This window comes from Thunnus thynnus, chromosome 23 (genome assembly GCF_963924715.1).
Source record: "Thunnus thynnus chromosome 23, fThuThy2.1, whole genome shotgun sequence".
NCBI classification, from domain to species: domain Eukaryota; kingdom Metazoa; phylum Chordata; class Actinopteri; order Scombriformes; family Scombridae; genus Thunnus; species Thunnus thynnus.
This window is the reverse complement of record NC_089539.1, coordinates 23,503,073-23,529,965: the sequence shown is the minus strand read 5'-3', so window position 1 is coordinate 23,529,965 and position 26,893 is coordinate 23,503,073. Positions and strand designations below refer to the sequence as shown.

The following is a 26,893-nucleotide window of genomic DNA, read 5'->3' as shown; positions in this document are numbered from 1 at the left end:
AAATCAACTGCAAGAAGTCCAGAAACCAGTTTACCTAAAAAATGAACCATCCTGATTTCTACATCTTTTTCTTTTTTTATATTTTAGTTTATTTTATCTGACCTGGAGCCATTGAGCAAGGCAGCTAAAAGCCTGCAGCTGCCTCTGATTGGACTGTTGACAGTGTGTTCGTCACAGCGTTGTCTGCAATTTAAAAAATGATAAAAATGAGGTCATTTTATTTTCCAGTAAAATAAAAACCTCAGTTTATAAAAAAAAGAAGGCAGGAAGCGGGAAGCAGCTGAGAGCGAGGCTGAAACGTCACACGAAAGAAAAGAGCGTGTGACGACATTAGAGCAGAGCCGGAAGTAAAACTAGGCTGTCTTCAAAATAACAGCGTAACATTAATGACTGAATTGTAGACAATATGGCACGTTATTGTGCTGAATATGAGCGTACAGTAAATATTAACATTGTCTGATATACACTGCAGTTTCTGTTCTGACTTGTCGTTTGTCATTTGAAAATCCCGCTAAACTGTCAGGTGAAACTTTTCTGCTTTGTGTATCTTTGTAAGTAATGCGTAATGTGTTGTATGAGTTATGAAGACTTAATCACATTAAAACGAGTTTTAATTTCATGTTTTTATTATGTGAAGACTTAATCACATTAAAACGAGCTTTAACTTTATGTTTTAATTATGTAGATATATATATATTGACAGGAAACCACGAGAGAGATGAGAGGTGACATGCAACAGTCCGCTGCCGTAATCGAGCCGTTGCGGATGTTGCGGTTATGTGACATGTCTTAACCAGCAAGCTACTGGGGCGCGCCTAACTTTATGTTTTAAGTTTACCAGTGACAGTGAGACTTTTGGCACATCTTGGTGTAACGCTGAAACATCACAAACTTGATCATTTTCACTCTTGCTGTTACATTTACACACCAATTCCTTCATTTGATTGTTCAATTGTTTGTTTTACTTGAAAATGAAGTATTTGACCACGGATTTCTGAAATTACTTTCAGTTGCTGATTTTAATTATTTCTTTGGTTTCACATCAGTATCTTTACTCAACATTTGACTGAATTAGACTTAGGACAAGTTGATCTTCAGGGCTTTTAGATTTTGAACTGCAGATTAGGCTTTTTGTAAGACGTCAAAAGCCACAAAGGTTAGAAACCACTGGTTCAATCTTTAATGTGTTGTATTTTAACAGCGTTAAGTCTTCATCTGAAAGGTAACTAAAGCTGTCAAATAAATACAGTGGAGAAGAAAGTACAATATTTCCCTCTGAAATGTAGTGGAGTGCAGGTGCAGAGTTTACTGCAAGGTAGGCAACTGCCTGGGGCCCCCAACTAAAAGGCCCCAAACAGCTATAGATTTATTGTGATGTTTAGATATGAAAAATATTGAATTATGTTACCATTATAACTCATTGTACCCCTAAATAACTTACAAAAGGCCTCAAAGCACTTAAAAAAATATGCAACTGTATACTTCTACTTTAGAGGAAAACATTTGTGCCATTACATTTACCTGACAGCTAAATGTTACTGGTTATGTTGCAGATTAAGATTTTACTCACATATAACAAATGAAATATAATGCGTTATTGTTAAATACATTTTCCAACATTATATAATAATTATAAGTTCCACTTTGAACACAAGTTAAGTAAATTTAAGTACGTTGTGCTAAGAATACCTCTCTTTTACTCTTCACTTACAGTATTTTTACTGTGTGGTATTAATAGTTTTCCTTAAGAAAAAAGTTTTGAGTACTTTTTTCTACCACTGCCAATACCAACATTCTCAGTTAGAGAAAGGATAAAGGGCAAACCAGAGTTTGTCTGGGGCCTCCAAATCACTAAATCCAACACTGATGGAGTGGAAGTATAAAGTAGTATAAAATGGAAATACCCTAGTCAAGTACAAGTATCTCAAAATTTCACTTACACACAGCACTTGAATGAATGTACTTTTATCTTTATTTGGATCCCCATTAGCTTCCACAAAGTGGTCACTAGTCTTCCTGGGGTCCACACAAAAACAACAACAATAAAAACAAACAATGATTAAAATCACACTGTATCAATAAAACAAAAAGGCAAAACAAGCCAAATGTAAAGATAAGAAAATAAGTGAAATAACTCTTCATATGAAACAATAAATAATAGTAACCTACAATGAAAACAAAAACAAAATTGTCCAAAATACATACTAAATAGAAAATAAAAACAACAAAAGAATTCGAAGGAGCAAAAAACACAATAACATCTATATGAGATTCATCAATCTTTGTTTTAGTTACTTAGTTACCTTTCAACACTGTCAGTCTCTGAACTAACAGAATTTATTCTGGCACTGATCTACTTCCGTACATCTCGCCTGTAAGGGTTTTATTTTAAATATACAGACAGGAAGCGCCGTCGTTTATCGCGTGCAACTTGACGTCAGCGCGCGGCGGCAGCAGGAGGGAGCGGCTCTGAGAGAGCGACGTTACCGGAGAACCGGAGAGAGAGAGCGCAGCGGAGCGGACGGGTGGATGACTGTGAGTACAGCTTCCTTTCTCTCTTTTTCTTTTCTATCCATCTTCTTTTTCTTGTCTTCTCTCCGTCACGTACATGTAGGTTTTACCCAGGACGGACCGGGACAGTCCGACGGGGGCTGGGAGGGGGGCAGGCCGGTGCCGAGCACAGCCTAGCTGGGCTGGGTTTGCGGAAGCGACCGGCGGACAGACGGACAGACGGGCGGAGAGACAGACAGATAGCACTGTTAATGATAATACTGTTGATATTAGACACAGACAGGCGGCTGAGGGACATCACGTCGGGTGTCTGTTCGTCTATCCGCCCGCCTCACGCCCGCAGAGCTCGATGTGTTCCTGGTTTGCTGTTTGGCTCGAGTCTCGCGGTCCTCCAAGCAGGCAGCGGGGCCTGCTGGCAGAGGTAGCCGAGCAGGGAGCGTTCCGAGACGGCCACAGATCTGCGGAACTCCCGTTGCTCTGCCGGAGGAAAAAAAGAGAGGAAGTAACTTATTACAGACTGCAGAGTTAAAGAGTTTGGAAGAACCCGTCTGCCTCTCTCATGTCTGTCTGTCTACCTGTCTGTCTGTAGTGTGTAGACAAGGCTTGGTTTTATTCTGTCAGCAACAAACACACACACACACACACACACACACACACACACACACACACACACACACACACACACACACTGAGTATTGACAGGCCCCACCTAGTTCTGGTTGACTCAGGGATCTGTGAGTGTTTGTGAGTCCATCTTTCTCCTCCAACAACTTTACTTTAGTAGATTAACATCATGCTGCCTTCTGTGCCTGTAGGAAAAAGCAGAACTACACTTTGAATGCACATAACAGTGCAAATAAATTGAGTAAAATACAGAGATTAATGGAGAGTGGGGCCATACATCAGTCCAATATTGATAGTATGAAGTTTCACTACATAGTTTCTTGTTTTCTGACACCATAATATGGTGTTTTCTTCCTCTTAAAGGCCACAACACGTACTGAAAAGATTAGAGAAGTGACATGAACGGTGAATACATGTTTGGTTTTTACCATTGTGGCTTTCTTTTTCTAAGTTATTTGTGCAAATATCATCTAAATGCACCAATAGTCACCTAGAGCAGGGTCTCCCAACCTAATTACCTTGTGATCCATTAAATCCAAAGGTAGAAAAAGGCACTCAGATCCTTTATTTAAGCAATAATAGAATGTGAAAATATATCACAAGTAGAGCTGAACAGACATTTCTAATCAAAAAGGTGAAAGATTTTCAGATTTCATCTCCTTAAGGGTGACAATTGGCTGCTTTTCTTTGTCATTTATGACGATAAGCTCAATAATTTGGGGGTTGTGGACTCTGTCAGATAAAACAAGACAATAAAGGATGCAATTTATAGGCTATAACAGACAATTTTCACTATTTTCTGACATTTTATAAACCAAATGATTAATCCATTCTTAAAAATATAGAAGTATAACCAGCAAAATGGACATAAAGTATCAAAAGTAAAAGTACAGTGTTTATTATTGGATTATTATTATTGATGCATTAATGTTTGAGCATCATTTTAATGTTTTTTGTGATTTGGTGAAGGACAAGCTTCCTCACTTTGTAGTGAATTGATCAGTTGGTAATATGCACCACTAAAGTACAGTTTGTACTACAATGATTTGGGCCTTAAAGTGGCTCCTTGTGGTGTCCGAATCCTGTTTCAACGCCTTCAGTATTTCAATATATATGATGTTTACATGTTTTTATTCATCTCCAGCCAAACAGGGCTTCAACTAATGATTCTGTTCATTATCTGTTAATCTGCCAAGTATGTTCTTGGTCAATTGATCGTTTGGTCTATAAAGCATAAGAAAACACTAGAAAATGCTAACGAATGCCAGTGAAAAAAATTCTAGAGATCAAGATGACGTCACTGAATGTCCAAATAGTCCGAAACACAAAAATATTTAATTTACTATAATGTTAGACAAAGAAAAGCAACCAATTCTCCCAACTGAGAAGCTGGAATCATCAAATATTTGTCATATTTGCGTGATTAATTAATTTGATTAACCGTTGCAGCTATATAACTAATTAGGGGAACTCAGGAGAGGAAATGGAGGTTGGGGCGTCTGATTTAGGCCCCCCAGAGTGTTAATACGGTCCTGATTATTGGGTAGTTTGATTTTTAGCATTTGTGTGTTTGATTATAAAATCAATATCTGCAAAGTAGCAAGAAAGTAATCGTCAAAATTTCTAGTAATTTACAAAAAATGAAGCAAACGTTAGAGTTACTGTAAGTTAAGTTAAAAAAAAACAACAACTATAGATGATGATGTTTGATTTTGTGCATCACTTAGCATTGATTTGGTAGTTTTATTACTGGGGGTGGACATAATAACAGGAACAGCAGTACATCACCTCTGCATTAACTGAAACTTGTGATGTTGAATTTTTGAGACCATTGTTTCTAGTGTTGTACTAATGTATGTTATCAATATATCATACAAGTGTAGAACTGAAACTATTAGTTGATTCATTGATTAGTCGATTTAAGATTATTAGCTATAATCTGGTGATAGTTTAAATATTTTTTCAAGCAAAAAAGCCAAAAATATGCGAATATTCTCTGGTTTTTTTAGTCATCTATGACAGTAAACTGAATATTTTTCAGTTTTGGGACAGTTGGTCAGACAAAACAAGATGTTTTAGAAGATATTCTTTACTATTTTCTGGCATGTTAGATTAAATGATTTATTGATTAATTAGGAAAATAATCATCTGATTAATCAATAATGAAAGTGATTGTTAGTTGCTGTTATTTTGTTCATTACAGGAGAAGCGGTCCATCCCCTGTATTTACGCGACTATTTGACTTTTCGAAGGTAAATCACAGAGTAAATAATGATTATTTTCATTATTGATTAATTTGCTGATTATCTCAATTAATTAATTAATCATTGTGTCTATTAAAGGTCAGAAAATAATAAAAAATGCTCTTTTATAATTTGCCACAGTTCAAGATGACACCTTTGATTAATTGAGAACATAATTTGCAGCCCTACATGAATGCAGAGAATCATAACATTTACAATAAAACAAAGATAAACACAATAAAATAGGATAAAGTTAAATTAAAAAAGAATAACTGTGTGTTTATTTAACTGTTGGCAGAGGTGACGTGTCTTGAGCTATGAGGGGAAATCCAGATCCGGGAACTCTCATGTCGAGTCAGTGTCTAAATGAAACCGAAGAATTTTAAGAGTTTGACGTAAGACTTTCAGCTCGTCCGACAGACTCACCGTCCTCTGACTGCACGGCCTCCTCTCCTGCCGCCGCCTCTGCTGCTGCTTCAGTCAGTGACTTCCTGCGATTCCCTGAACTCGCCAGGACTTGTTGCATCGAACTGAAGAGAGACGTAGCGAGACAGGCCCTGCTCACCCCTTCAGGCACTGAAATCCACCTCTGGTGATGCGTTCAGATGTAGCCTGATACCTTTATGCATCATCAGTATTAAATTTTTAGTCCGGTAGGGATTATAAACTCATAAAATGCACTAATGATGCAGTTTTGTGCTCATAAACATGAATGAGCTTTGGACAGATGATAAGATTTCTTTCATGTGCTTTTGGAGCTGCAACAACAGAAAATGAATCACCATCTAGTTTGACAATCAATTTATTGTTTTTTGAGTAATTTTTTAAGAAAAAAATGTCCAAATTCCTTGATTCCAGCTTCTTAAATGTGAATATTTTCTGGTTCATTTAGTGCCCTTAGATGTGTTTTCCTGTCGTAGAAGTCTCACATGATGGCAAATGAAGATTGTTTTTAATAATAATAATAATAATAATAATAATAATAATAATAATAATATAATAAACCTTTATTTAAATATAGCGACAACTACAACAACAATTTTAATAATTGTTTCATCATTTTTTACAGCAAAAATGCTAAAAAATTTGCTCAAATGTGACAATTTAAAGCTTTTCTGTGTCATACGTGAGAGTAAACTGAATATCTTTGGAGTTTTTATTGTTGATCAGACAAAACAAGACATTGGAAGACGTCACCATGAGCTCTACAATATTATCACGGGTATTTTTCACTATTTAGTGACATTTTATAGACAAAACGATCAATTGAGAAAATAACCTGCAGATTAATCAATAATGAAAATAATCGTTAGCTGCAGCCCTACATGCAAGACATGATAATGATAAAAATAATAATTACAATAATAATGCAGCTTTAAGTGCATGGTGTCAAATTTCAAAAATATAAATAAAAAAACTAAAACAATTCAAAAAACATTGAAACAAATAAATGAAATGAATCTCTGCTTAATTTAATATATTCTATGTTTATTTTGGGAGAGCTGCAGTACAAATACTACATATATAAAAACTGTTCACACCCTCAGTTTTTGTTATATAACAAAAAAACCATTGAAACGAATAAATTAAATGGTGGCGTATAAAGGTTGTTATTAATAATAATAATAATCTATATTTGTATCGCATGTTTTATAACAATTACTTTACAGAAAAACAAGAAGTTAACAGACTAGAAATAGAAATTTATTGCTATTTTTAATAATAAGTGGATATGAAATTAAAAAGCGGAAGCGCAAAACAAAAACAACAAACCCAAATTATCTGGTTTATAAACCTCTGAGGTCACAGTTCATCACCAGCTCTCTGTGTTCACTGTACTGCCGTCCTAACTGGACAGAAACTGGGGATTGTGGGTAAAATAACAGAGAAAGATGGCGGTTAGAGGGTGATGTTAATGTTCGGTCCACACACCACCTACTTAACCACCACACACACACACACACACACACACACACACACTTACATTTATCTCATCACCACGGAAACCTTGGCAGACCCTTAGTAACAGAGATGAGAAGCTATAAGTGTGTGTGTGTGTTGTCTCTGTCATGTTGCTTCTTGTCGCTGCATCCACACCAGCGGCTGTAAACACGCAGCAAAGCATGATTGGTATGCACACACACACACACACACACACACACACACACACACACACACACACACACACACACACACACGTTTTTCTATACTTGTGAGGACATAACGCATTCCCTTAGAGCTGCAACCATTAGTTGATCAATTGATCAGTCGATCTACAGAAGTCATTTAGAGTCACTCTTAAAGAAGAACATCTCCAAATTCTCTGGTTCCAGCTTCTCAAATGTGAATATTTTCTGGTTTCTTTAGTCCTCTATGACAGCAAACTGAACATCTTTGGATTGTGGACAGAACGAGACATTTGAGGACGTCATCTCAGGCTTTGAGAAACAGTGATCGACATTTTATGGATCAAAGAACTAACTGATTGATCGAGAAAATGTGTTAGTTGCAGCCCTACATTCCCTTGCCCCTAACCCGAACCTTAACCACTGGAATTGAAATTAATTTTGGTCTGCAATCAATAACAGAGACAGTTAGTATATACAGCAAACACGATACTAGGAACCAAACTCATGTTTGTTAATGTGGTGGACAAAATATTAGGAACACTTTTCAATATAATATTGAAGTACCCAGTACACCACCACCACCCCCCCACTACAACCTCAATAATTTCAATTTCCTTTCAGACAACAAAACCTGAAAATGTATAAACTTCATAAAAGTAGAGTTTATGGCAGAGCTGTTGTATTGGATTGCACAGATGTTCCTAATAAAGTGCTCGCTGAGTGTGTATATATACAGGATATATTGTAACAATGACTTCCTATGCTGTACACACACACACTTGCAGGGAAATCACAGCTATTCTTTTAAACTTACAACTAAGCCAAAGTAAACTACCAGACGTGTGGATACACATTTTGATGCAACGCCAACGATCTGATGCATTAAAGACACATATGAAGCAACTACTGATGCGAATCGACACGATTTGATTCAACGCAATGCAAAAGAATGATGCAATGCAATTTAATAAGGTGCAGAGAGTTTGAGTTTATCTCTTCAGCACACAGCAAATCATAAATTAACTAAAAAAAAGCCATTTTTACTTTACATATTTGTTTCTAGAGTACTGCATCTCATTTCTGCTGTTTCTGTTTGACGTCTAAAAAAAACCCACTCAGACCTTTCACAAACAGGCCTTCTCACAAGTCCTTTGTAGTGTAATGTTCTCTGTCTCCAGTTTACATGCATACGTTCTGTGACTCAAACAGTCACTGTCAAAATAGTTTAATAATCCACATGATCCGACATTTGGAACAATAATTCTAGAGAGCGACTTCCACCTGGAATGTTTTGGCAGCGCACCACTTAGCTGTAGCATGCTAGCGCGCTTGAGAAACAGTTTAGAGAGGAGGAATCAATCTAAATATCCAATTATTGGTCACATTTCTAAATAATAAAGGCATAGGGACTCTAATAATAATTATATATGAATAAATCAGATTTTACAGATGCAAAGATCTTATAGGCTAAACGATGCATTGCAAGTTCATCTCAAATTGTATGTAAAAAGACAATTACTCAAATACCACAGTTACAAGACATGAATATTTCTGCATTGTGAGAAAGGTGAAGGCTGAAGCTACAGCTGATTGTGCCGACATTTTTTACATACGTCATATTGACTTCAAGACATAACAACAAACAAATAAAACAAACAAACAAAAGACCAGTCCAACCCAAAACAAAACAAAAAAAACGTACATATCCTGCTATGTGTGGTCCTTCCTGATCAATTAACATAAATCAAAATCATTTTTTTTAAACCTGCTAAGTGTGCGACATGTTTTCAGACCCTCACTGCAGCTGTCCCGTTAATTCACGTTTCATAATTTGTTTTTTAAACATACAAATTCATTTCAAATCATATCGACTTTCTCTCATTTTAAACCACTTTTGGATACTTTCAGGTTACCGTCATAACTAAATCCCAACCCTAACATACAATAAATCTATTTTCCTTTATTTTTTTTGCACAATATTTTGATTTACCAAGCTTAAAGTTACACTGAGCACAGAGCGAGAGCATTAACATGTTTTTCTTTTAAACCCGTCAACATATAGGCCTCGCCCTCCTTCCCACCCCCCATGTACACTGCTGTCTGTTACTGTTGACACAATACAAACATAATAGCTGATGACCCTTTTCAAAATGTAACGATACAGTAACTGAGAGAAAATAAAGAAAAAAATAGATCGGAAAAAGAAAATAATAATCGTACATTGCAATAAATAGATACATGGATAGATAATTTCCTTCACCTACAGTTCGGAAAACTCTTAAAGATGCTGTAATTATGATGAATTCTTAAAACTAGGTCACCTATCTAGTGGAGATGTGCTATTATTTTTTAAATTGGTGCCCTACAACTAGAGAAAACTGAGAAAAAGGCTGTAAATTCCCACTATCGAACCATAGGAATCAACCTGAAAAATCGGCGAAGTCGTCCTTTAATATTATGAAAGTGTTGGACCCTAAGTGGAATAACACTTTTGGACAGAGCCTTTATTTATAAGCCTTAGGCGGGGCTGCTAATTTCCAGTTTAATACAATTCTTCTTGCCAATAATGATGCAAATGCTCCTATGTTATTTAATTTAATGTTCATTATTTGTGATTGATCGTTTACTGGAACTACATAAATCTAATTCTAACCTTTAAACCGAGTCAACAGGCCTCTGCAGTAGTGAAGAGCGTCCGCAACGTCCTCACAAAGACAGAACGACAAACACAGATATGCACATACGCACACAAACGGGGATCATAGCAACAGTAACCGGGAAGGATTCCACAGTTGTGACATCACCACCAGCTGTGTGATCACGTGATCGCTCTGTTTTCATTAACTCAGCCTAGATGCATGCTGGGTAATTATTACCTCCCAGTGAGAGGGAGGAAATCTGCGTGTGTGTGTGTGTGTGTGTTTGTGTGTGTAATTGATAGTTTAACAGCACCAGGTGCGTTTTAGCAACAGGCGGGGCTTACAGTGATACTGCTGTTTGATTGGCTGCTGGGAGATGATGTCCAGGGGTGAAGTGAGTAACCTGGTAACCTCTCTCTCTCTCTCTCTCTCTGTCTCTCTCTCTCTCTCTCTCTCTCTCTCTCTGTTTTTATGTCCCTCGCCCAGCAGACAGACAGTCAGGATGCGTGAATACAAACTGGTTGTTTTAGGATCAGGAGGAGTCGGAAAGTCAGCTCTGGTAAGTGACAGAAGCCACTTCCTGTCTCTACTGAGGTGTTTGTACATATAGATGTGTGATCACTTTTAACCAGACGTGTGTACAGTGTGATCTGTCTTTTTCCGCTTGTGTATTTGAATATTTGCATGTCGTTACTTAAACTGTTTTTGTTTTTGTTACCTGTCTAGGGACTACGGATGTAAATGAGCATTTTTTTTTCTAACTCCGGCATGTTTACATCTTGTATTTTATACTGATGTTCATGAATGTGCTCTGTTCCTATCAAATAAACAAATAAATCAATACATATCCTGTATTTTTCTTCTTGTCAACAAATCCCATAAAAAGACCAAAACCAACAATGAGGAAGGTTACAGTCTCCTCATCGCTCCACACAGATCTGATCTTCAGTGACGTTTAAGTCACATGCTTCGTGTACGTCATCATTTTTTTTCACAAAGTCTGTTTTAAATTTGCTTTTTATCCACACAACTACTTTTACACCTCAGACAAAATATTTTGCAATATTTAGTTATTTTCTGCATTTTTTTTATGCACAAATTAAAAATAAGGGTAAAAACAGTTGGATGTTTTTCGGTCTACGACACAGAGGAATAAGATACATCAGTCTTTGGATACACATGATACTTGTTAGTAGAGCTGCAATGATTAGACAACTATTTTGATAATTGATTCATCATTTTGAGTCATTTTTGAAGAAGTCAAAATTCTCTGATTCCAGTAGACTAAATATCTTTGGGTTATGGACAAAAGAAGACGTTTGAGGACTGAAATGATCAAAGGAGTAATCGTTTAATCAGGAAAATAATTGACAGATTAATCGATAATGAAAACAATCGTTAGTTGCAGCCTCTCCTTGTTAGTAGATCAGTTCATTGTTGGTTTGGCTCTGCACGTGACGTTTGTTGACATTAATAAAAATACAGAAAATTTAACTCAACATATATGATGTTTACAGTAACTAATTGCTTACTTTTAACCTTAAGTGTGATAAAGAAACAAGTCTAGTGTCATTTGTGGTGTTCCTTCCACGTTTGGCCTTTTGCTTTGTAAAATATGAAGCTCTTTTATTAGACGTTGGGCCTCATGCAAGAACATTTTCATATTTTTATCCTAAAACTCTGACTTTTTGTCTGTCTTCCAAGTCGGATTCAACAGAGTCTTTTCACTGCCCGAACTTGTCGTAAATAGCTTGTTTCAGCCTGATGAATGCCACGTGTACATGAGGGTCATTAGCATAATCCACAACTCCTAAAATGTCCATTTAAGGCTCAATGTTCCACTCTTGTTTGTGGGCGAGTTTCATTCACAAAAAAACACTGCGCAGCTTCAAGTCCTGCTTTCAGACATCAGCAGATGAAAACATAACAGATTTAGGAGTGACAGCAGAAGATTCAAAACAATTATGAATAAATGATGAAATATGAATCCATCCGAGCAGCTCTGCACTGTGACAGAAGTAAAGACTTTGACATGAAGTTAAATGCTGAAAAACAAGGCGGTCATGTGACAGTCACGGAGATATTAGGCGAGAGAATAATATCGTCTACAGGTGATGTTACACTGTCAGCTGCAACGCAACATGATACTAGACAGAGAGCTGCAGAGAGACGCAGGAAGTTTCCAACAACTACTGAAATGTAGAAGTTGCTGTGCCAAAATAAGCTCTCAGTAAATTGTCAGCCGTGTTAATTTTGGTACCATACATAAACTCCAAATTAATTCAGATTAGAGCATTATAACTTTAAGTCATCAGTGTTTCTCCGCTGTGAAGAAAGGCAGAGATGATCTATTCATGACTCGTACGACAGTCTGGACCACTCGTGAATTTCGTTCGTACCTCAGAGAAAATTCTAAGTGCAAGAAAACTGATGAATGCCACAAACGTTAAATCACTCGTATGTGCATATTAGGAATGAAACTGCCTGTACGAGTGCTTCTTGCATGAGGCCCAATTTCACAGAAAATTCTGCCGGAAAAAATGGACGCAGACTGATGTCATCCTGTCTGTTTTCTATGAATCATCTTCTTCTTCAGGGCTTCTGTTTGACACTGACACACACACACACACACACACACACACACACACGCACACACACTGGTGCGAGTCTCACTACAATGAAGAGCTTTACTCCAGATGATATAATGGAGACGTGTCAGTGTGTCACATTAATTCCATTCTAATGACTTCCAATAGAGAACAGAACAGAGCTCCATTAACACTACTGGCCTACTTCTCTTTATCTGACTGCCTGTCTCACTTCCTGTCTATCTGTTTGTCTCACTGTCTGTCTGTCTGTCTGTCTCCAGACTGTCCAGTTTGTTCAGGGAATTTTTGTGGAGAAATATGACCCGACGATAGAGGATTCCTACAGGAAGGTGAGACAGTTTCAACCCGTTTGTCTGTCTTCGTAATAACATGTTAGTCTATATGAACAGGGGAAGTGATGTGAGACAGTAGTCAGTAGTTCGTGGGGGGGGGATGAGATGGAGATCAGACAGACTGAGGGTTGGCTAGTGGCTAATATTAGTTGCTAACAAGCAAACCACTTAAAGGACCAGTGTGTAAGATTTAGTGGCATTTAGCCATGAGGTTGCAGATTAAAAACCAACTGAATACCCCTCCCCTCAGCCCCGCACTTCGAAGCACGTAGGAGAACCTACTCGTGAAAAACGTGAAAGGCCGTCTCTAGAGCCAGTGTTTGGTTTGCCCGTTCTGGGCTACTGTAGAAATGTGGTGTAACATGGTGGGCTCCTTGGAAGAAGACCTGATTCCTAAGTAGATATAAAGGGCTCATTCTAAGATAATGAAAACACAACAGTTCTTATTTTCAGGTGATTATGCGCTAATTAAAACATAATTATGAATATTATATTCCATTTCTGCCAATAGATCCCCTTAAATCTTACACACTGGTCCTTTTAATATGAAAGAAAAAAAAGTAAAACGCAATGAAAAAGGGGAAGAAGATCAATGAAAGGAGGAAGATTATAGAGAGATGGGAAATGAGGTGATGAAACAAGTAGAGTTGAGTGAAGAAGGAGAATATGGAAGCCTATTTCTGCCAGGAAAATAAAAAATAGGTGAAAAGTTGACCACGATCAAAATAAAAATAAAAATATCAGTAAATCCAAATTATGAGATAAAAATCCAAAATGTTAAGATAATAAATCAAAAAATCAAACATATGTGATAAAAAGTCAGAATTATAAGATTATATGTGATAAAAAAAGTCAAAAATATGAGATAATAAATATTATCCGATTATGAGATAAAAATTCAATATTTTGAGATAAAAATCATAAGTACACAATAAAAACTCAAAATGATTAGATACAAAGTCTAAGTGATCAGATAAACCAAAATTATAAGATAGTCAAATTTTTTTTTTGAGATTTATAGTTTTATTTTCATTTTCGACAATACATCATAAAGACAATACATGAACAGTGAGACAGCAGCGTATGAAATAATGCATCAAATTAACTCAGGCAGGACTAAAAGTAAACAGCGAGAAACATAAAATAAATAAAATAACACTATAATAAATAAGTGCTCTTACAATGGTACACAGTAAGATTGGGGATAAGAGTTATGCATGAGTTGAGCCTCCATCCGAGCCCTCAGTGTGGGTTATCCATTTATTCCATTTCAACATATAAAGGTCTACTTTATTCATAAGTCTGAACGTCAGTTTCTCCAAAGCTGCCAAGTGACCTATCTGACTAGACCAGCGGATGACAGAGGGTGCCTCGGAGGCTTTCCATTCACATACGATTAGTTTGCGGCCCATCATGAATACTGTCTGAATCCACTCTGCATCTGAGGGGCTGATATCCTGATGAAGTGAAGGGTCTCCCAAGACAAATAGCTGTGGAGAAAAGGGAATTTTGTGTCTTTGGATACTTTCAATCTCAGTGCTAATTCCTGCCCAAAGTTCCTTTATGTTAGGGCAATCCCATAACATGTGCATCAGAGAGCCTTCTGCCCTCTGGCAAAATAATTGTGATGGTGTCCAGTAGACTCTGTTCAAAATCTTAAATTGAATGAGTCTGGTTTTGAGGTCTCTGGACATCTCTTTGAGATTTCTTAGCAGCAGATTCCACTCCTCCTCTGTAAATTTCGTGACCAGATCAGACTCCCGAACCAATTCAAATGCGGAGGCCGAATTATCTGAGCAGCGCAGAGGCACTGAGTAATAATGAGATGCTTCATGCCCCGGCCCAAACACCTTACGAGTGAGGTCACCTGCAGTGGGAGGTGGTGTGGAGGCAGATCCGAATGTTTGAACAAGGGGATGTCTAATTTGTAGGTAACGGCAGAACTGGTGTTGAGGTAAGGCAAAGGACTCCTTTGACTGATTAAAAGACATAATGGTGCCACCCTCGTACAAGTCACCCAAGAAAGTAAAAATTATAAATTAAATTAATGAGTCAAATGTTTGAATCCCTATCTCATAGTTTTGACTTTTATCTCATAATGTAGATTTTTTTTTTTATTTCATAAATTTGACTCCATGAACATTTTTTTTCATCACGACAAACGTTGAATCTATATCTTGTCATGAATGGGCTTCTATACAAAAAGAGGAAGAGATGAAGACATAAATATCGAGGCAAAGGAAGGAAACAAGGTGCTTTTTTATCTTCTCGGTGCCCCTTTAGTGCCACTTGGCTCCACCCACATTTGTGCAAGTTGATCACAACATTGACATTAACACACACTACTTCCCTGCTCGGTTAGGACATAAAATATGGAGAAATGTGCACCTGATGGGTTGTTAAAGGCAACGGGAAACATAAACACAGAAAATGCAGCTGGTTATATTTTAACAGGCTTAAACAGACAAAAATTGCAACATATTTGTTTATATTTGTTTATATTTTTCAATGAGTCAGCCGGTGCTGCTGTTGATGGAGCCGTCATGGTAATCCCTCCAGTGGTTGTTGGGATATTTTAGGGATGGACCGACTGACCACAGTGCTCGAAGTGTTACACGGTTCATCATTTCTCTCTAATAGTCATCTTAGACAATGACTCAGAAGTTGAACATTCGCAGAAAGGTCATCGAGTTTGCAGCAACAGTTATTGTGAAATCTTGGAAGTTTTAGTGGTTTGTTGTTGTTAGTTTGTTTTGGTGAATGTTTTGTCTTGCAGCTCACTCTCTGTTTCTCTGTCTCTCTCTTCCCAGCAAGTCGAGGTCGATGGACAGCAGTGTATGTTGGAGATCTTGGACACAGCAGGAACAGTAAGATCTATTAACATGCAGTATCTACCTATCTGTTGACCTGATGACCTGTTTCTGTAACCTGGAACTGGAACCTGAGGTTTTCAGGGGAGAGAAGTGAGGAGTGACCTGCGATCTAAAAACTCCTTCTTTGAGTCATAACTCAGTCAAATCTGAACACACCAACACGATACACATTTTTTTTAGATTCAGTGTGAGTTGCACACATCATCTCCTATGTCTGCATTGAATAAACATCCATAACTCAACGTAGAAAAAAAACGTTTTTATGTACAGAATTGTGTTTTCTGAGTTTCAGTTGTTAAAAGTACAATAAAAACAGTGTTTACAAAAAGAGGAAACCATAGAAAAAGGACACTCCCTATAACTGCAGAACTTCCCTGAGTATTATATCGTTTTAAAATTTACTCCAGTGTCCAAGTAATACAGTGAGACTTGTCTGTAAATCCATGGCTACACTGCAAACAGGAGCTACTAAATGCTAATTCGTCGTATTTTAATGGAGACAGATTGTCATAATGTAAACAAATATAGGTTTAAAAAAAATGAGGCTCAAGTTTTAGCCCACAGCTAACATCCCCCAGAGCATTACTGAGAGCATCGCTCAAATTAAAGTAAGACCAGGAAGAAGAGCTGCAACTAGCAATCATTTTCATTATCAATTAATCTGTTCATTATTTTCTCAATTAATCAATTCGTTGTTTGAACTATTAAATGGAAATGGTGAAACTGCTGTTTCCCAAAGCCCAGTCCTCAAATGTCTTGTTTTGTCCCGACCAACAGTTCACAACCCAAAGATATTTAGTTTACCGTCATTAAGGACTAAAGAAACCAGAAAATATTCACAGAAGCTGGAAGCAGAGAATTTGTTGTATTTTTTCTTAAAAAATGACTTAAAATGATGAATCGATTTATCAAAATAGTTGGCATTTAGTTTTCTGTTGATCGACTAATTGATTAATCGACTATTCGTTGCAGTTCTAGATCAAAGAATAATAACAGGAATGAAAAAAATCCATGAATATGAACTTTTTTCAAGATTCTGACATAACGCTCATAATCTTATATTCCTGGAACACCGACACTCTTCTCTGTCCATTCACATACACATATTTAGCCTGTGTTGCAAATGAGTGGACATACACACAAGAAACTTGAATTGGACCTGCCATAGGGGGGATGATGGTAGATTGGGTTGTCCACATACTTTTGGCCATATAATGTAGCTGTGAATCCGCCTCACCGTCTCCCGGATTATCTCCTTGTGTGTCTGTAGGAGCAGTTCACGGCGATGAGAGACCTGTACATGAAGAACGGTCAGGGTTTCGCTCTGGTTTATTCCATCACGGCTCAGTCCACCTTCAACGACCTTCAGGACCTCCGCGAGCAAATCCTCAGAGTGAAGGACACTGAGGATGTACGACACACACACACACACACACACACACACACACACACACACTGCAAGTTTGACTGCATGTTGTAGTTTCAGTTGTCTTCACCGGCGAGTAGAGTTTTCTCAGGTGTCATTGCGGTTGTAGTTGTAGTAAGTGGAGCTGGAAATTTAGATTATTTTGTCAAAGCACATTATTAGTCGGAGTGTAGTGATAAGTACACCAGTCACAGATTTTATAGTTAAAGTGACCCTGTGTAAAAATGGCCACTGTGGCTGCAAGTGGCAATTACGGGACGATAGTTAATTTTAAAATGTTTTATATCGCCAGCGCAAGTTTGAGAAAATAAATCACTCACACTCACTCACTACTACGCTCACTTACTAGCTTTCTCCTGAGCTTTCAACTGCAACTGACAACTGAAAAAGCCTGTAAGTGGACCTTGAGTGAAGATTATTTGGTGAAACTACCATTTCCATGAGCTACAACATGAGCTACTTCTGAGTGCATTTAATTGACTGAAAATGAGTTTTATCATATATGAATTCAACTTTTCATCTGTAAAAGGAAGAAATTGTTATTTCTTCTTTCAAAAGTTAAAAGTCTCACTATAAAGTGGCAATCTCGAAAATCTATTTCATTCTCTTTGGCGCCACCATATGGCGATAAGCAAAGCGGTAATTGCAGGTGAGCTGTTCTTTTTGCATGGATACCATTAAAACATTACTCTTACTGGCTTTTTACTTGCAAAGGTTTTATTGCACTTACAGTAACGTAACGAGTGTAGTTGTCATCAACTTGAATACTTCACCTGTTTCACTGTGAGGATACAGCGCAACATAAATGACAGCAAAACACAGCAGAGACTGTTTGTTTATGTTGTTTACCTAACTTATGTGCACTTGTTTCACTTCGGCTCAGTGTGAGAGACTCTACTGCAATTTGCTGTGATTTATGGCCGCGCTACTTTGTCTCCTCTGAGGAGCAGCGAGGGGTGGGGCTCAGCCCTCCATGTGTGGGCTGCATACACAGAGCAGCGCAGGAGAGACACTTACTGTACATGCAGTAAAACCTTTGCAAGTAAAAAGCCAATAAGAGAAAGCTTTTTAAAAAATAAACGTTGTGACAGACACCTGTTTTGTAACAATCATAATACTGCAAATGCAATGGCTTTCATTAGTGGGCCATAGGCTCAGTCACCATTGTATTACCTCATTCAGTGATAGATAGTGACTCAACAGACATTTATTTAAATGAAAATCTTCGGAGATCTTCGAGATTGCTGCAAGAACATAGAAGAGTAGAAATTTAAGTAGTCTGGCTGAAGACTTTTAGATTTGCTGCCCCCTGCTGGGTGAAAGTTTGATTTTAAGAAGCTGGATTAGAGAGTTTCTAATGAGGAAGTTGAAGTTCATTTTGGTCTGTAAATAATTACAGAAACACAACATAACAAGAAAACAATACAACAATATGTCAAATTTTTCTACTAACTGAAAAGGCTGAAATTGTAACTTATCTCACAACACACATCTACTTATTTTACATCACACGACAGATGTCAAAAAGTAACAACCAACAAAATGATCAAGTAAAATAACACTTTAACATTTTCTAGACTAATTGATTTGTCTGTTTAATTGCTTGTTTTATCAGACCAACATTCCAAAACATAAAAATATTAAATTTGTAATGTTATATCACATCAAAAAGAAAAGCAGCAAACTTTCACATTTGAAAAGCTGGAACCAGAGAATGTTTGGCATGTGTGATTGATAAATTATTAATCAATTTAATACATAATTGTTCCTGTTTAATTTTCAGTTTATCAACTAATCAATTACTCAACTGATCATTTCTGCTATTTAACTTGTGAGGGGAACTCAACCACTTTGATTGTTCATTTATTTGAAGCATTTAAAACTGAAAACAGTGACACCTCCTGGCTGATCTTTGGTATTGCATTTGCATAGAAGGATTGAATGCAAGACCACATGCTGAAGCATTGAATCAAAGTATATTACGTTCAATAATGGTTACACAGAATAGATGTCTCTGCTTTTAAATATTGTGGAAGTTTTCTGAAACTTAATTTAACTTAAATTTAACAGAGAAACTGAAATGTAGAACAAAACAGAAGGCTAGTGTAGAACAATAATTAACACAGATAGGTGCAGAGATAGTTTCAGTACACTGGCATTGGAGCGATTTTACAAAATATGAAGATACAAAAAGGAGTAACAAAAAAGAATGTTATTAGTGTCTGTTTCCTGTGAGTAAAAATCTTCTTTCATTTATTTGTCACACTTGTTTTTCTGTAGTCAGAGGGTGTCATAAGTCTTCTTTTCCATGTAGTGTAGATACTTGACAGTGTCTATAAAAAGATCCGCAGTAGGAGGGTTTCTCTGAAGCCAGCATTTGGGAACAGTGTTTTTTACTAATAAAAAAATACCATAAAAATCTTCAAAAGGCAGATATCACATTTACACAAACAGTCAGACATATCTCCAAGATACAGAGAAAGAAATTAAACATTAGATATTGTAGAAGATTGACCAACAAGTCTGTGGTTTGTGGTGTGTTGAGGTGAGCCATTAATTGCGTTTACATACACATTAGTATCCTGATTATACTCTGGGTATGGTGTTAACATTGATACAGGTGTGTGGAATTACTTCTTATTGGTTTGGGTTTATTGTGTGGTGCAGGTGTGTTGATACGTGTTGGAATATTTTTTTAATGTATTATTTTCCCCATAATTATTAGAGTTTTTTATTTTTAACCTTCCACTTGAGTGCCTTGAATTGGATTTTTTTATGCCATACTCCATCCATGGATGAGAGCATATTTTTCCTCCTTCAAATGAACCTGGATATGCACAACACATAACTGGGATCCCCCAAAATCCTGATCATAACCAGGATACTCATACACATGTAAACGCACGCAGTGAAACATTCTGTATCAGTATATCAAGTGCTGTGTTGAGTAGTTGGCTTTGTGCATAACATCATGAAGAATATTATATACTTGATACTAAAAAAAAATGCTAACTTAAGAGTTGCATGAATGTGAATATGAGTGTGAATACTCCTGCAGGTTCCCATGATCCTGGTTGGAAATAAATGCGACCTGGAGGTGGAGCGTGTGGTGGCCAAAGAGTCAGGCATCGGCCTTGCCCGCCAATGGAACTCCTGCGCCTTCCTGGAGACTTCGGCCAAGAGCAAGATCAACGTCAACGAGGTGACACACACACACAGACACACACTTAAAAGTTACATTAGAGGTCCTCACAGGTACTGTTAGTTTGTAGTAACGGAGATCTGATCCAGAATTACAAATCCCAAATTACATATCAATATGACTAATTCTAATAATATTTTGGAATTGGTCTAAGTAGCCACCAGTCTATTTCCGAACAGGTCTGACTGTTCTTGGATCTTTATTTGGATTTGGATTTCCAGATATCAGGTTTAGGAAGGTTTTCCATGGGTCTGTTTTGGATGGGTCCAACATTTTGGAACCATTCATCAATCAATTTTCAATAGAATTGGGAAGTGTGAGGAGCTGCTGGTTTCTGAGGTATTTTTCTTCATTCTGTAGTCCCATTTCAAAATTTTCTACAACTGATCTCGATGTTACTGAACATGGAAACTCAGGACTCTCCTGGATAATGTAGCAATCCTACAGGTTTATATTCTGACCACCAATTTTTGTTTGTGATTTTGGCGGATGGCTAAGTATACTACAATACCCATGAGCCTGTCAGAGGTGTGAATCAGAGCATAATTAATTCAAAAGGCTTTGTTGCTGAAGTTGTAAACAAAACGTGGTGCCATAGTTATTGATCTCACTCAGAAGTTACCCAGAAATTAAAAGTAAACTGATTCAATTAAGCTTTAGCCCGCCGTTAGCGGCACACATGACCTAGTTTGAATCTCTATGATTGGCTGTTTCTTGCTGAAATGCACCTTGGGATTCATAGTTAACTTCTACCCCAAAATTTTTATATCCACAGTCTTGTACCTTCAACTTTTTACTAAAGAACCAGATATTTTTTCACACAGTTGTTCATCTCTTGTACTGATGATTTAACCGGGAGAGTTTCATGTTGATCCAAACTGTAGAAGAGAGAGAACTGTGAGTCACGTAACATTGTCTATGAGAAAAATAAATGTAATTTTTACTGCCAGAATCAGGGGTGCCCGAAATATCTCCTCCCCTAGAATTGACTATTTGAGTAATTCTAGAGTAGTACCATGTATAGTGGGGGTCAACAGGGGGTCAGCCTGGGGGCCCATAGTTTAACCTGGCCATGACTTTAGGGCAACATGAAAATATATATTCTGATATTAATTTTGATGTATGTGTGTTTGTGTGTGTAGATCTTCTATGACCTTGTGCGACAGATTAACAGGAAGAGTCCGGTTCCAGGGAAAACTCGCAAAAAGTCCACCTGTCAGCTTCTCTAATGACAGGTGAGTCTTTAGTTCATATACACACACACACACGGGGTGCTTTCCATTCTGCTAATTTCTGCTTCCTCCCGTCCTCGCTCCTCCGTCCTCTGGCTGTGACCCGGAAACTGATCTCCCTCCGCCATCATCGAGGATGTTCCAATCCCTTTAATGCACCTCAGAGGAGACGAGGAGCTTAGAGCGAGGAACCACAGGTGTATCCTCTGCGGAAGCTGTTTACCAGACAGCAACACCTCTTTGATAAAATGTCTTTATTGATTTGTCAGCTGATCTGACGGGACAGTAAACAGTTGGGCTGTTGGAAACAGCTTTACTGCAATATTAATATACATGATTACAATACAGTTGATCAGGAAAAAAACACCTGTGAAACAGGAATGACGGCACCAACGGCATCCATTCATATTTGTTCATAAAATAAAAATAACGTGTGTAGAATCTCTCACAAACTAAATAATCAGTAATTTATTTAAACATATTCTGTAGGCTGTAGCAGTTTTTTTTTGCTCTTTTACGTCTGTTCTGTTCCTTTATTAACTAAAGGATTTAAATTGTCTATTAGTGTCTTATTCTTATTCTGACCTATAATCAAATAAAAAATTGGAGCAGTTATCAGGTGTCAGCTGTTTTCCTTTTAAACCGTTAATTATTTCTACATATTGATTGCTGACTTCTTCATATTTGACAGTGGAGGTGATGTGCGTCATAAGTAGTTGGCGTCTCCTGAAAATGGTGCTAGAGTGAGCGAGGACGTCCTGTTTGGTGAATTAAATTCCTTCATCCTCTCGTCTCTCGTTCGCATCCTCAATGGAAGAACCTAAGACTTGAGGAAGAGATGCGAGTGAGGAAAGCGAGGAGCCACGTTAGCCAAATGGGAAGCACCTCATATATTATTACACACTTAAATACCTCTTACACATTCAGTGTTTGTACACTTTTCTCCAGTTCTCTGCTCACCTGACCGACAACCAACCAACCAATCACAGGACATCTTCCAACTTGCCACGCCCCTTTAACACGACCATGTCATCATCAACGTCAGCCACCTCTGACCTCTGTTCCCATGACGACTACATCTCCCATCCTCTCACCACCACCACTGTCTAATGGAGACTGTTGCCTTGGAAACATTAAAACCAAACATCAAAAGACTGCGGCGGCGATGATGATGATGAAGATGATGTTTCTGATGGGGCTTGCCCATCATGCTCTCTGCTAGGCCATTTTGCGCTGGGAAATGGCTTCTTGCTTTTTAATTTTAAATGTTCCTTTCCTTTTCCTTTCCTTTCACTTATTTTCTAGCAGTGCCGAGCCATTCACGCACAGTTTGACCACTTCACTGTCAGCCATAATGATGTCACAGCGAGCACGGCTGGCTTTGTGTGCGTGGCTCCGGTCAAACCTGTGGATCCATACAGTGATTATTATTACAGTGGTTATTATTATGATTCTGTGTGAAAAGATATAAAAGTCATTTAATGTTTTTGTTTCTGATTTTTGGGGTGGGTGGGGGGAGTGGGGGGTTAGGGGGTGGCAGCAGGTCATGGCGTCAGCTCACCATGTTTAGCTTTGAGCTAACAGAAATTAGCTGACAGCTATGAGAGAGAATGCTAACTATCCAAATGTGTTGGATGTTAGCTTTTTTAGCATTTTAGCATATTCAGAAATTAAAGTGTGTTTATAGCTTTGGGCTACTTGGTTAGCCTAGCAGCCAGTCAAATACGTTAAAAATATTGTGAGATTTTATTCTGTTTGTGGTGTGTTAGCATTATTGGTATAACCCCCCAAAAAGCTAGCTCCCAATCCCAGTATCTAATGAAATGCATTAGCATTGTTGGGAAGAAATGCTTACAATGCTAACACTCTGTTTGTGGAGTATTAGCTTTTTTAACATAATATTAATAGCTTGGGGCTACGTGGTTAGCCTAGTAGCCAGTAAAATACGTTAAGAACATTGTGAGCTATTATTCTGTTTGTGGAGTTCTAGCTTTGTTAACATATTCTTAAAGAAGTTAATGTACTTGTAGCTTTGGGCCACCTGGTTAGCCCAGCAGCTAAAGTAGAAAATGTTAAAAACATTGTGAGGGAACACTAACAATTATATTATGTTGTGTGGCAGATGTTAGTTGAATAGATTTGTTAGCATTCGCTCACAATGTTAAAGATTATATTCTGATGTTTGTATAATGTTAGCATTATTAGTCCTAGAAGCTAATGGAACGTGAAGATGCTCACAATGCTAACACTTTGCTTGATGAGTGGTAGCATTGTTGTACATTCACAAAGAAACAAATAGGTGACGGTTATTGTGAACTAGCTTCTTGGCTAGCAGTGGGCTTAGCTTCTAGTCCTAGTAGCTAATGGAATATATAAGCAGTGTTGAGAGGGAATGCTAATAATGCTAAGGAATTGTTTGTCAGGTGTTGTTAATATGTTCAAAAAGAAACAAATAGGTGACGGTTATTGTGAGTTAGCTTCTTGGATAGCTTTGGGCTTAGCTTCTAGCCAATGGAATGTATAAGATGTGTTGTGAGGGAATGCTAACAGTGCTACCACAATGTTTGCTACCACAGAGAAACAAATAATTGCTGCTTGCTTCTAGATAGTTTGTCACGCATCAGTTAGAAGAACTTATTAGGAATATTCTTTAGGAAAAGTGTTGAGTTTCAAAATATCAACAATGAAACTTTAGTATTTAGGTAACAAAATTATAGTTTAGTTAGCTTGTTAGCCAACAGCCTATGGAATATTGGGTATATTGTAAGGGGATGCTAACAATGCCATAATCTCAAAGAAACAAATAAGTGAAATTAGCTGCAGGATAACTTATTAGCAGAGCAGTGTGGTGAGCTGACTCCAGATCTGCTGCTCAGGACGGACATGTTGCCTTTAGACAGCAGACTCACACTGGTCCAGTACCCTCCCTGTGTGTGTGTTTGTGTGTGTTTGTTTGTGAGTGTGTGTGTTTGTGTGTGAGCTGCAAAACAACAATGAACCAGGCCAGTTTCTGTGATGACCTTTTTGGCCCGGGCGACGGGGTGGGGAGGGGTTGTGTTATATTTACTGAGCAGGACAGCCAGCTGGCGTTGTTTCTGTATTATTAACCATATTATTACCTGATTATTAATATTATTAACACAATACATCTGAGAGGGAAACACTGAATTATTGTGGGTCGATCGTTCCTGTTGGTCAACGTCTTCTCTAACTGATGGGCAGATATTAAGCTATCCATGCATCAGTCCCTCCAGGATTTCCAGAGGTTTTTTGTGATTATTGCAACAAAAAATGCCTGATTTTGCATCAGCTTTTCTAAAAAATTTCGCCACAATTTGAAATGTTTTATGTGCTCTTATTGCTGTAAAATTACAGGAATTGGGAAAATTGCAAGCAAAGGAAAATGTGTTTTGTTTTTTTTTACTACCAATGAAGAGTTATATGTAATCATTCCCTTTGATAAAAGCATACTGCATATTACAGAAACAACTATATTTAAAGTTTCACCTCAACATTAGCACCAAATAAAATCAGTCAATAATGCCATTAAAATAAATCCATTAACATAAAGATTTATTGATTGCAGACAGTTTTGTATGCTTTACTGCAGAAAAGTGACAGTCCAATGAAGATTTTTATTTGTGGTCGACGACAATGTTATAAGGATTACAAAACAGTTTCCCTCCACTGTTATGCAAAACATTTGGGACTTGTTTTGCTCAGTCTATGGCACTTATTTTTGTTGGCAGGTGAGATTTGGCCATTTAATTTGGAAAAGTTGCAGTAATTTAGCAAAATCGCAAGCTCTCACAAATATTGCAGAGATTTCTTAAATTTGCGTTAATTATTGCGATTGCAATTTCCTGGAGGGACTGAAGTATGGAGGACCAAACCTGACCAAAAAAAGTTGGGTTGATCCTCCATATCCTTGTGAACACATGGATGGTTTTGGTGTCAGTGTTTTAATCAGTTTAAGAAGACAGTTGAACTAAAATCTCAGTGTTTATTTTTAACAGTAGCACGGCTGAAGTTGAGACCGACCCGGAGGAGGTTGGGCTTGAAGCTGAAGCCCCGCCCCATCATCTGTTGGGGCGTGGCCTGTGAAGCCACAAAAAAAAAAAAGCCTTCAAACATCTGTCTTCAGTTTGAAATGTGAGAGTGTTCAGCTTACAGATACAGTATGTTGGACCAGTGACCTCTGTGAGTACTGCTGTGCACAGTGTTGTACTATTAGAAGTACTGCTGTCAGTATTCTGGTTCTCCTCCAGTACGTTCAGTCATGTAGCATGTTGATGTTTCTGTCAGTCTGACCTCCAGGAGGTGCTGCGACAGTTTGCATGCCGAGCAGAAGCTTTCAAGTGAACGGTCTGTTTGCAGCCAAGGTGGGGTGATTGCAAAAGAAAAAGTCAAAAGAAAAGCCGGTGTTGTGCTAGCCTCTGGTTGTTTCCCATTGAGGAGTTTATGGAAGCGGCTATGTGCTACTCTTTGAAAATACCTCCAATCAACCATTAATTTAATAATTTAATTTTTTGCAGCTTGTCCAAGTTAGTTTTCGAGTTTTTGCCTCATTCTGACGCTGTAATGGGAGCATTGTGTCTCGCATTCCACACTCGAAAACAAACTTGGACAAACGACACGAAGGTAGGATTTATGCTGTATCAAAAGTGTTTCCAGACCATATTTTTCTGTTTTCATAGCGAAAATACTTCAATGATGATAATTAACTATTTTGTTTGATTAAATTCCCCAACTTTAGTAAAGAGCTACTCTCCTAACCCTCTCAATGGGAAGCATCCAGGACTGTCTCCCATGCAGTAGAGCTAGTTTTATAAGATAAGAATGCCCATTTTGCTCAATGGCTGATGGCAGCGTAGGGATGTCCCACCTGTGCTGGAGCACCCGGCCACGGCAGCAATCAGACCATTGTGGCTTCCAGAGTCACAGAGGCTGTGGTGGCATTCGTCATTTCAAGCAACTTCTGGAATTTGAACGTACAACAGCAGAGGCCAAATTTATACCCATGCTAAATTAGGATTGTTAAAATGCTTTTTTTTCACTTTTGACGGAGCTAGG

The 26,893-nt window shown here is 37.8% G+C and overlaps 1 protein-coding gene across 5 annotated transcripts; it reads left to right on the top strand.

Annotated features, from left to right (window-relative positions):
• The first annotated feature begins 2,402 nt into the window (after positions 1-2,402).
• Positions 2,403-26,755, top strand: LOC137175489 (ras-related protein Rap-1b). 5 transcript variants are annotated; one of them, XM_067581130.1, is made up of 9 exons: positions 2,439-2,535; positions 5,339-5,387; positions 10,636-10,705; positions 13,016-13,084; positions 15,898-15,954; positions 17,231-17,371; positions 20,445-20,588; positions 21,731-21,823; positions 22,769-26,755. In XM_067581130.1, the coding sequence occupies exons 3-8, from the start codon at positions 10,649-10,651 to the stop codon at positions 21,815-21,817; spliced, it is 555 nt and encodes a 184-aa protein (XP_067437231.1). In that variant the 5' UTR covers positions 2,439-2,535; positions 5,339-5,387; positions 10,636-10,648; the 3' UTR covers positions 21,818-21,823; positions 22,769-26,755. The 5 variants fall into 5 exon arrangements, with proteins under 5 accessions (XP_067437232.1, XP_067437233.1, XP_067437229.1 ...); XM_067581131.1 differs by lacking the exon at positions 5,339-5,387 and having other exon boundaries at positions 2,403-2,535; positions 22,748-26,755; XM_067581132.1 differs by lacking the exons at positions 5,339-5,387; positions 22,769-26,755 and adding an exon at positions 21,985-22,685 and having other exon boundaries at positions 2,403-2,535.
• The last annotated feature ends 138 nt before the right edge of the window (positions 26,756-26,893 follow it).